Source organism: Macrobrachium rosenbergii, chromosome 14, assembly GCF_040412425.1.
Source record: "Macrobrachium rosenbergii isolate ZJJX-2024 chromosome 14, ASM4041242v1, whole genome shotgun sequence".
In the NCBI taxonomy this organism is placed as follows: domain Eukaryota; kingdom Metazoa; phylum Arthropoda; class Malacostraca; order Decapoda; family Palaemonidae; genus Macrobrachium; species Macrobrachium rosenbergii.
The window spans coordinates 48,039,771-48,052,270 of record NC_089754.1 but is presented as its reverse complement, the minus strand read 5'-3'; the positions used below and the strand labels follow the sequence as shown (position 1 = coordinate 48,052,270).

Here is a 12,500-nt window from a genome sequence, read left to right as displayed (position 1 = left end):
TTTATAAAGAAATCATATGATTAATATTATTTCACAGTTTTATGCTTTATTATATATGACTTTTTAGATTTATAAAGGAAGACTTTGGTATGCATAGTTTCCTAGCTTTATAAAGAAATCATATGATTAATATTATTTCACAGCTTTATGCTTTATTATCTATGACTTTATAAATTTATAAAAAAAGACTTTGATTACCATAGTTTCTTAGCTTTATAAAGAAATCATATGATTAATATTATTTCACAGCTTTATGCTTTATTATCTATGACATTACTGACTTATAAAGAAAGACTCTGATATGCATAATTTCTTGGCTTTATAAAGAAATCATATGACTGATATCATTTTGTATTATTTCACACTTTTATACTTTATTATCTATGACTTTATAGATTTATAAAGTGATTAATGTTATTTCACAGCTTATAAAGAAAGCATATGATATCTATTATCAAGTTGCTCTAAATGGAAAGCATTCAAGATTTGGTAGTTTTATAGATAATCTATAACTTCGTAGCTTTAAAGGAAGTGAGACATTCCATAGGATTTAATAGCTTTACATAGACACCATATATCACCAATGATTCACTTGTTCCATAAAACGCAATGTTAGCTTCTCAAATTATCTTCACTAGTAACGATTGGAAGTGTCATAAATCAGGTAAAAATGCGCTGAAGTTTCTTCGGCCCTCAATTGAGTTTATGACGTCGTGGTTTAATTTCTGCTAAGAACATGGACATAATTTAAACGTATACTCAAGGCCACCGAAATAAGATCTATCTTTCGGCGGTCTCGGTATAAATGCTGTATGAGCCGCGGCCCATGAAACTTTAACCACGTCCTGGTGGTGGCCTATCCTATATCGTTGCCAGATGCACGATTATTGCTAATTTTAACCTTAAATAAGATAAAAAAAAGTACTGAGGCTAGAGGGCTGCAATTTGGTACGTTTGATGATTGGAGGGTGGATGATCAACATATCAATTTGCAGCCATCTAGCCTCAGTAGTTTTTAAGATCTGAGGCGGACAGAAAAAAGTGTGGACAGAAAAAAGCGTGAGCAGAAAAAGTGCCGACGGACAGACAAAGCCAGCACAATAGTTTTCTTTTACAGAAAACTAAAACCTACCTTACCATATTTCAGCTTTGATTGTTAATATTGCGGTTAATCCCTATAATATATTTATCTACACATCAACCTCCTCCAGTAACACACCTGTCTACATAATGCATATACATTGTACAAACGCAATGGCAGAGGTATGCATCCTTACGTATTTATTCATAAAACTATAAAATATCAATATCAATAATCTTTGTCAAAATTCTTGTTTTATTTATGCAAGAAACTTATACAGAAACTAGCTAAACATAAATTGCTGTACTTTATACCAAAATCAACATAATTAAGTATAAAAAAAAGTTTAAAACCTAATAGATAAAAGATCAGGCTATTGTTAAAATTCAGTTACGCAGTAAATCTTCTAATAATAATTCCTGTGGAAAAATATGCTCCGGCAAATGAATATAAGAATATAATTTTGTTAAGGGAATGTCAATCACAAGCATTACCCCACGTAACTACATTATACTGAGTGCGCAGAGAGAGAGAGAGAGAGAGAGAGAGAGAGAGGAGAGAGTTTTGAGTAAAGAAAACATACCGTGTACACAAAGGAAAATGCCTATAGTTATAAAAAAAATAATGTGGATATTATTTATTTTTACAATTATACAGTATGTGCCTTTATTTAACTCAATTATCTTAACTGATTTCTCTATATTCCTTTAATTTAACTTTTTATCATAATCTGTGGTAGCTTCCTATGCAAATTCACACTCATTTAGGTAATTTCTATATGATGCTTGCACATTTACAGTAATAATTATGACAGTTGCAAATAAATATATCAGTAGATTTTAATAGAAATTGTGATAAATTAATTGGCAATTTTTCTTCGAAATAATGAAACAGAAAAACACAAACCTAAATCAAATCTAAATTTGCGAGAAGGTTACTAATAAAAACATAACTAAGCCTGTTCAAAAATTACATGGTTGTACTGAAAAAGCATTCTACAGAGGTAATAATAAATATTATCATTACAATCAAAATTACAACGATTATTTTGTCTTATGATTTTTGTCAGAGAGAGAGAGAGAGAGAGAGAGAGAGAGAGAGAGAGAGAGAGAGAGAGACTTCAGCACATTTTTACTTGTTTTATGACGCTTCCAATCTTTACTAATGAAGATAATTTGAGATAGCTAACATTGTTGCGTTTTATGAAACAAGTCCCTTAAACCTCATTATACATTATGATATATGGTGTCTATGTAAAGCTATTGAATCCTATGGAATGCCTCATTTCCTTTAAACCTACGAAGTTATAGATTATGTATTAAACTACGAAATCTTGAATGCTTTCCATTTAAAGCTACTTAATAATACAGTAGATATCATACGCTTTCTTTATAAGCTGTGAAATAACATTAATCACCTGATTTCTTTATAAAGCTAAGAAATTATGCTTATCAAAGTCTTTCTTTGATGAATCAAAATGCAAAGAAGATTCTGAAAAGCCAAAACCACAATGAAGGAAGACGGATCTCTCTCTCTCTCTCTCTCTCTCTCTCTCTCTCTCTCTCTCTCTCTCTCTCTCTCTCTCTCTCTCTCTCTCTCTCTTTCTCTCTCTCTCTGTCAGTAAAGCCGCCAGGTAACGGAACGATCATAAAGAATGAAGATATACATTCCTTTTCATTTATGCATTTTATAAATCAGTTCATTCACTTCGTAACGAAATCTTCACAATACTTTCATTAACATGGACAAGATTTTTCCCCATATAGTTAAAATAATAAAAAACAAATAAAAAGCATAAATTACAATCAAATAAACAGAAATATTAGTACCGAAGTAATTACATAAGAATACCAAAGTAAAATAAATTCGAATTACGTTAATTAAAAAGATGTTAAAATAAACTATAAAAAGAATTACCATAACACAATAAACACAAATTACGTAATGACCACTTCCTGTGTAAACAGAAATTAAAATGAAGGTTATAAACAGTGCAATTTTAACTTTCTAATAACAATGACTTTCATTCATAGTATTTTTAACTTTGCTAATTTGTATCACCTTTATTCAAGTAAATTGGTCTTGAGGAACATTCGCGCCTGCAAGCAATTGAAAAATTACGATCTGTTTTTGCATGTATTTATGTACACAATCCAGATAATAATAATAATAATAATAATAATAATAATAATAATAATAATAATAATAATAATAATAATAATAATAATCATTATCACTGGTGGTGTGAACATTCACAAGGAACTTGGTTAAGCGCAAAAATAATATAATTATTAATATATTCTGTTTCAAAATGTGCAAGCATTAAAAAATGAATGGCTTAAAAGTTCGCTAATAAGAAAAGAAAGCTTCTAAAGAGTCGATTATAAAAATCAATATATAATAAATAGTAAAAGAGAAAAAAGAAAATATATAACCAAAAAATTCTTTTACAAAAGTAATTTCCAATGTTATCGCTGTTTTTCATATTACGTAAAACATGGAAGTAAATTTACAGTATAAGTAAAATCAAGAATATCAATACATACATAGGCTTGCAGAAACACGTGCTGGCATAAATACTCACTTCATACACACATACATACATACATACATACATATATATATATATATATATATATATATATATATATATATATATATATATATATATATATATATATATATATATATATATATATATATATATATATATATATATATATATATATATATATATATATATATATATATATATATATATATATATATATATATATATATATATATATATATATATATGTGTGTGTGTGTGTGTGTGTTGTTTATATATACACAATAAGAAACAGAGAGATATTGCAATCTATTTGCCTTTTTCATCTTACAAGGGGTGCCCAGGAAGACATTTTGGGATAAAGTATCCACTATCAACTATCTACCAGATACATATTTCACTGCCTAGATCAACTGACCTGACTAGGATTTAATGGAACTTGACTAGATCTCGCAGCCTCCCCGGAAATCGAACCCGGCTGAATATTTTACGTGACTAGGATTTAATGGAACGTGACTAGATCTCGCAGCCTCCCCCGGCAATCGAACCCGGGTTAATATTTTTCTGATGAAAAAAACATCTTGACTATCTCACTAGTTAATAACACCTATATTTTTTTTCACAATACGCAGATTACATTATAAGAGTGAAAGAAAATAAAAATTACATTTATTATTTTACAGTTAATTAAGCTCACGAAATATTTCTTGGTCTTCCAATAATATACAGCATTATTAATAATGCGACCACTTCAGTAACGAAATAATGCAGGGTTTGACGTTATAACATATTCTGTAAATTATAAAATTACCAGGAGCATATGCAGTGATAACACAATTATATATTCCTATTATATTACACAAATTAACAGCGCTATTAACCATTTTAAATTTGAGAACACAATACCATTAGATATTAAAAACAAATTTATAGATCTCAGAGAATAAGATTCCTTAATAAAAAAAAAATTCTCGGTAATTTCTGTATTGACCATTGCAAAATTTTTGACGATGATATTCACTCAATAATTATTATGACGAAGTAACAACACGAGTTGTCAAGCGTTCTATGATTTTTCTATTACGCATATATACACATACACAAACATATATATGTAAATATAAATATATATATACATATCTATATATATATATATATATATATATATATATATATATATATATATATATATATATATATATATATATATACAGTACATACATTTCTGGGGGTGCAGGGACGGGTGAAGGGTTTTTTCTTTTACAAAATATGCTCCGATAAATTCAAATGCTACGACAGAATAAAACTAATGGGAAATTATTTACAGATTCAGTTTCGTGACGGCTACTTCGTTCGATCCATCGTTATTTCTTTATATCTGGAAATCTGCATATTTACCATCATACCATCTCAAATCGTCCATTCATCAAAAGGATCTGGAACAATTTATACATCCGTCTAGTTTCACTTCATCCACGTATTTCTAAACCGTATCCATATATTACCCACTCAACGCAAAAGCATGAAATGGCCCATTTATCGATACCATTACATATCTTCTCATGTCAGCCGCTGTAATTCAGTCCATTACAGAATTACGAAGGATAACGATCTCGCGCGCAACCACGCCGCTGGAACAGGGCCACAAGGCCAGGCAGCCATCATCATCATCTACATCCAGGCACCTCCTTTGGAAGCTCCGCGCGCAAGCCACCCCAGTTGCGATGACAACGCTATAAATTCGGCTTAGCCACGACGAATCGCTCGCCGATTCCTTTGAGCGGGAGTCCTTGCAGTTAATGAGCTTAAAGCCAACGGCCGAAGGGCTCCACAATGCAGAGACGTTGTCCGGGCTGTCGCCGGTAATGAACAAGAACGACCGAAAATTGTTCTTTTCGCTGGGGTGGACTTCGGTATGGGCGGGAGGAGGTAGGGGTGGTTTTTTTTTTTTTTTGGGGTTGGAGGGGGAGAGAGGCCCAGATGGCTTTTAAGCGTCGGGGCTAACGAGGATCTCAAAGACGATATAACAAATTGCAGACACCTGCAGTAGTTTATATGGTGGTTGCGGAGATTGATGAAGTCCGCGACGCTGCAGTGTTGGAGCTGGGCGTTCTACTGCACAGGGTGCTGAATACAGCGACTTGCAGAATAAACACATCGTATTTTAGATTATTATATATATATATATTTATATATATATATATATATATATATATATATATATATATATATATATATATATATATATATAAAATGTATGTATGTTCATGTATATATATAATAAGTCCTCACGTGAAAATAAAAGGAAATGGTACCAAGACTTTCAACTTTTATTCCAAAGTCATCTTCAGGGTACCCTGAAGATGACTTTGGAATAAAAGTTGAAAGTCTTGGTACCATTTCCTTTTATTTTCACGAGGGTATTATATCATATACTTCATCCACGGGACCATTAATATATATATATATGTATAAATGAATCACGAAAATATAGAACGTGATGAAGATATAAAGACAAAATCCACGAAGGAAAGAGAGACATGGAGTGGTGCAAGGCCTTTCGACTTACACTAGTCCTTTACTTCGTGGATTTTGTCTTTATATTATATATATATATATATATATATATATATATATATATATATATATATATATATATATATTATATATACATATATATATATATATATATATATATATATATATATATATATATATATATACAAATATGGGTTGAAAGAAAGTTCTATAGGTCACAGTCGAATGTAGATATTCTTTAAATCACACTACAGTACTTCACCGAATTTGAAACAGCACAATAAAACCAGATTCCAGTCAAGCTGGGGGTGGAAATTTCAGCATAGAATAAAGAACAGATGGCAATAATAAATAATAATAATAAGAAGAAATATAAATAACAAGTGGGTACTTTAAAGCAACCAGCTCAGCAAGCGCAGTGACGTCACATCGCTTTTGACAGTCTCAAAGATATTATGGGCCTTAAAAATTTTTCCTAATTTATACCAAAATTGAAATACAATTTTTCCTCTCTTATCATGGAAACTATCTAAATATATACAAGTGATGTTTCAAATTGGATACTAAAATAAATTTATTAATTACAATGTTTAAATAAACAAGTGGACAGCAAAACAGATTTCAAAAAAATTAAATACAAAATTCCTTCGCCTGGGATTTATATAACGTGTATTGCAGTATCTAAATATATACTGAAAGGTGAATACACATATAAATTTGGACCACTACAGAATAAAAAAATTTATCAATACTTCAGATATCTAGATAAACAACTGGACAAAAAAAAAACAGACATTTCAAAAAAATAAAATACAAAATTCCTTCGCTAGACTTTTATATATGAATATAAATATAAAAAGGTGAATACATATATAAATTTGGACCAATACAGGATATAAATTTATTAATAATTTCAGATATTTAGATAAACAGCTGGACACCAAAACAGATATTTCAAAAAAATGAAATACAAAATTCCTTCGCCTGAGATTTATATAATGTGTACTGCAGTATCTAAATATACACTAAAAGGTGAATACATATATTTGTTTGCACCACTACAGAATTAGGAATGTATTAATATTTCAGATACTTAGATAAACAACAAGACAGCTAAACAGATATTTAAAAAAATGAAAAACAAAATTCTTTCGTTTGAGATTACATAATGTGTGTTGTAGTACCTAAATATGTATTTGTTTGCAAAGGTGAAAATATATACATTTGATACTTAGATAAACAACAAGACAGCAAAACAGATTTAAAAAAATGAAAAAGAAAATTCTTTCGTTTGACATTACATAAGGTGTGTTGTAGTACCTAAATATATACTGAAAGGTGAAAATATATATATATATATATATATATATATATATATATATATATATATATATATATATATATATATATATATAGTTTGGACCAATACGGATATAAATTCATTAATATTTCAGATATTTTGATAAATAGCTGGACAGCAAAATAGATATTCCAAATATTTAGGTAGACAACTAAACAGCAAAACAGATAATATCCAAAATATTTAGATGAACAACTGAACTGCAAAATAGTTAATAACTGCTAATAAATCCCTAAGACTAATAACAATTTCTCTGAGACTTTTCAAAAGGGACGAAATGACGTAACCTGCCATCTTTGAGACTATAGGACCAAATGAATAAAAAAAAGGAAAACTGGCGTCATTGAAAAAGAAACAAAAAAGAAGAAGAATTACAAATCTCGTTTTCTGTCCCACTTACTTTGACCAATGGTGCTTTCGTGCGGCTCAACTTCTGAAAGACAACAACGCGTTCAGTCTTAAATGTTTATTAATTCTTTCTCTTTTTTTATTCATGAATGCACTTGAATTTGTCTATTTACAAAGATGTACAAAGGGTGTATGTATGTATGTATGTATGTATCTATTATGTATGTATGTATTTTTTACATATATGCATATATATATATATATACAGATATATACATATTTATATAACACATATAATGTATAAAAGGAAAATATTTATATATTAATAAATATGTATATATACTGTATATATACATATAGATATAAATATGATGGAAAATGCACATATGTATATGTATGTGTAAATATATATATATATATATATATATATATATATATATATATATATATATATATATATATATATATATATATATATATATATATATATATATATATATAATATATATATATATATATATATATATATATATATATATATATATATATATATATATATATACATACGTTGTGTGTGAGTGTGTGTGTGTGTGTGTGTGTGTACGTATGGGTTATCCATGCATGCCTTTTCTGTTTGCGTTAAACATGCTTGAGTGACATGCTGATATTGTTAATTATATTTATTATATTAAAGCGGCATGAGATAAAAATATATAAAATATTTATTGAATAATGCTGCTACTGAGTAAAGGAAGGAGCTGTGTCTTGATACATTATGTTAAATAGATTTATATTTACAAAATTCAGAACATTACTTATGGGAATGTTAAAATTTACGAGAGGTAAAATTTTATTTACAAAATGTAGTATTAGTGTGTTCAAACATTTCACATTATATTTACAACAAATGGATATGAATAAAAATGTGATTTTTTTTTGTAAACCAAGCAAGCATATGAAGGAAATTTTTTAATCTTTCAGCCAAGCAAGAAATGATAATTTTAATCTTCCTTGCATATCGGTATTTGAAATAAAAGGGGATAGTTCTTGCAATAAATTGCATTGTTTGTATGTTAATAAAGGGTAAATTTGTTAATGAATAAGAAAATTGTTAGTGGCGGAAAATTTGTTGAACAGGGAAAAAATTTTAACAGCGAAATAAGCAAGTGGATCAGAATCTAAAGTATTATATCGTCATGGCTTGATTCAACTGATGATATTTTGGCTCTAATAACAAGATTTTTTTTTTTTTTTTGCAAGAGATCCGAACGGGGCTAATTTAAAAGAAAATTCTTCTGCAACTATCATCCTTTTTTTATTTTAATTCCCTTATTATTTTAATATAACAATATCCAGAGTAAAAGGAATTATAAGCGTATATTTAAATATACATTTAGAAAACAAAACAGAGCCTCCATAATATAATTCTAGACTAATCATGAACTGTTATCAGTTATCTTAATTCATACATTCTCAGTCAAGTAGTAAGTTGAAATACACAAACGTTGAATCATTAATTCTTTTTTTAATGATTTGATCAAATTCTAATACATTCGCGTCATTCTGTATTCCGTTATTGAATAAACTGTAATTTACTTGGGGCTTACTCGGGCATAACGCTTGATATAACGTATGCTATACTATAATTCACGGTATCATATAGAATGTATATAATATATATATATATATATATAATATATATATATATATATATATATATATATACATATACATATATATATATATATATATATATATATATATATATATATATATATATATATATATATATATATATATATATATATATACATATATACATACATATATATGTATATAAATATTTTATATATATATATATATATATATATATATATATATATATATATATAATGTATATATATATATATATATATATATATATATATATATATATATATATATATATATATATATATATAAAATATATATATATATATATATAAAATATATATATATATACACTGTATATATATAAATATTATATATATATATATATATATATATATATATATATATATATATATATGTAATTTATATATAAAATATATATATATAATATATATAAAATATATATCTATGCTGTATATATATACTGTATATATGTATATATACATGTACATATATATATGCTTATGAACTGTACATAGCCGTAAACCAAAAATATACATTAAATCCTACAGCTGAAATACTAACACTTACCCGTTCTAATAGGCTATAGTAATGTTTATCTTTTTTTTTTTTTTGTCTTATGCATAGGAATCTTTAAATATCAATAATGCTCTTTTTACAACAACAACAACATCGCCCAACCCAATGCCACGCCAGGAACATAACTAAATACAACGCTGCTTTCAAAATGAATGCCACAAGTCATGGAAACTGCCAAAAAATACCCAGCTTGAATTAGCAAATTTCTTAATCCTTTCCCGGAGATTGATTGATGATAATTAAGGATTGAAGGGTAATACTGAATCTCTAGCGAAGGAGGGACCTTTCCTATCCGACGTAGGGATGTCAATGACGCGTTGATAAGGAGGGAATGAAGCAAGAGAGAGGAGAAGGATGTACGATTACCCGGGAGGGTCTTTTGGACATCCTCACTCCTTCGGACATTGGCAGTTGATTTAGTGATAGGTCATAATCTCTCGCTTTATGGGTAGGGGAGGAGGGGTTAAGAAGGTGGGGGAAAGGATACTAAAGCAGGATACGGCAGGAATCCTCACAGCGCCGGGGATCAAGGCGAGAAGTCGAGCGGGAGAGAGAGAGAAAGAGATAGGAGGATGGAGGAGGAGGAGGAGGAGGAGGAGGAGGAGGAGGAAAACAGACAGACAGATAGGCATCTCACAGCACAGGTCCTTACCTTCATTCCTGCCGCACCAATGTTGGTGGCTTCTGACGTAGGGCTGTTGCAGTTGGAGGACGATGATGCGGTCTTCGGGCTACTCATGTGAAATATAATAATCACTTCTTCCGTCCTTCCTTTCGTCCTTCCTTCCTTCCTTCCCCCTCCTCCTCGTGCCTTTTCACCCCCTTCTTATTTAAAAAAAAAAAAAGACAGGGATTTCCGCCCTTCTCTGATTATCACTTTTCCCCCTTCACTCTCTTTTCCCTCTCACACATAAACGCACACCCAATAAACTTGTGGCTAAACATGAGACGGGACAACTTGTGGCCAACCGAGGGATTCGGAACATTATGCGCACGCAGGGTCCCGTCGCGGACGTGACGTCACGGGTGGGCGGAGCCCGAGGCTCTGCTGATTGGCTGCGGACGCGAGGGTGGGTCCGGCCGCGCATTCATTACGCTGAGGCCCCGCCCCATATGGATTTGGGCATTGTTTTAGGGAGGAGCCTGTTCATTAAGGGCAGAGGAAGTTTGATAAAATCTCATTACAACAACCTCGCCTAATTTCTATTTCCGTCGACCGTCGGATTTTATAGAGTATAATTTCCCTGGAAAGATCCTCAAAGTGACATCAAAACATCAAATTTTGAGGTTGGCGGACCCAGGAGGAGATAAAATGGAATTTTCAATTGGCGGGGTCCGAGAAGAAGGAGAATAAGGGAAAAATAAAAGAGGGGGAGGGAAGGTGGGGGAGGGGAGGGGGGGGGAATACAAAGCGCTAAACAGATCGATGGGACGGCCAGGGGTGCTGCTACTATGGCTGCTGCCGTCTGAAGCTAACAGCCGCAGAAATATGGTTACAATCCCTGGCTATCAAAATAAAACAAGTCCTCTGCCAATAGACGCTTCCAGCCAACCCTAACCCTTCTCTTTATTTCGGGGAGGGGACGCTGTAGTAGGCAGCGAGGATGAGAGAGGGAAAGATGCGGATAAAATGGAAAAGAAAGAATGAAAATTAAAAACTGCTGTTGACTCTTATAAAGAAATGAAAAAAAATCAACTTCTATAAAACTAGTAGAAAATTAAACAGGATTGTATCCTAAACGGCTATTTTTATCTCAAATATTTTTTTGGGGAAGTCCTAAGGATCTGTAGGACTCCTAAAGCGGATTAAGAAAATTATAAAGGATTGCATCCTAAAAGACTGTTTTTGTCTCAATTTTTTTGTGGATGTCCCATGGATTGTAAGACTTCCAAAGCGGTTTAAGAAAGTTAATTAGGCTTGTATCCTAAACAACTATTTTTATCTCATATTTTTTGGAAGTCCTAAGGATCTGTAGGACTCCCAAAGAGGCTTAAGAAAATTAAAAAGGACTTTATCTTAAAAGGCCATTTTTGTCTCAATTTTTTATGGGTGTCCTAAGAATCTGTAGGACTCCCAAACCGATTTAAGAAAATTAAAAGCTATTTTTGTCTAAGTTTTTTATGGATGTCCTATGGATCTGTAGCACTCCCAAAGAGGATTAAGAAAATTAAAAAGGACTGTATCCTAAAGAGCTATTTTTGGCTTATTTTCTTATGGATGTCCTAGGGATCTGTAAGACTCCAAAAGCGGATTAAGAAAATTAAAAAGGATTGTATCCTAAAAAGCTATTTTTGTCTCAATTTTTCTTATGGAAGTCCTAGGAATCTGTAGGACTCCCAAAGACGATTAAGAAAATTAAAAAGGATTGTAT

The 12,500-nt window shown here is 30.5% G+C and overlaps 1 protein-coding gene across 2 annotated transcripts in view; it reads right to left on the bottom strand.

Annotated features, from left to right (window-relative positions):
- LOC136846113 (LIM/homeobox protein Awh-like) overlaps positions 1-11,775 on the bottom strand; it is a 129,650-nt gene extending 117,875 nt beyond the window's left edge. The window contains exons 1-2 of one of the 2 annotated variants that reach the window (XM_067116856.1): positions 10,781-11,774; positions 7,931-7,963 (exon numbers count right to left, since the gene is read on the bottom strand). In XM_067116856.1, the coding sequence (XP_066972957.1) occupies positions 7,931-7,963; positions 10,781-10,867 (120 nt within the window). In that variant the 5' untranslated portion in view covers positions 10,868-11,774. Of the gene's footprint in view, positions 1-7,930; positions 7,964-10,780 lie in introns of both variants that reach the window. The other variant, XM_067116857.1, reaches the window with a different exon arrangement.
- Positions 11,776-12,500: the final 725 nt, after the last annotated feature.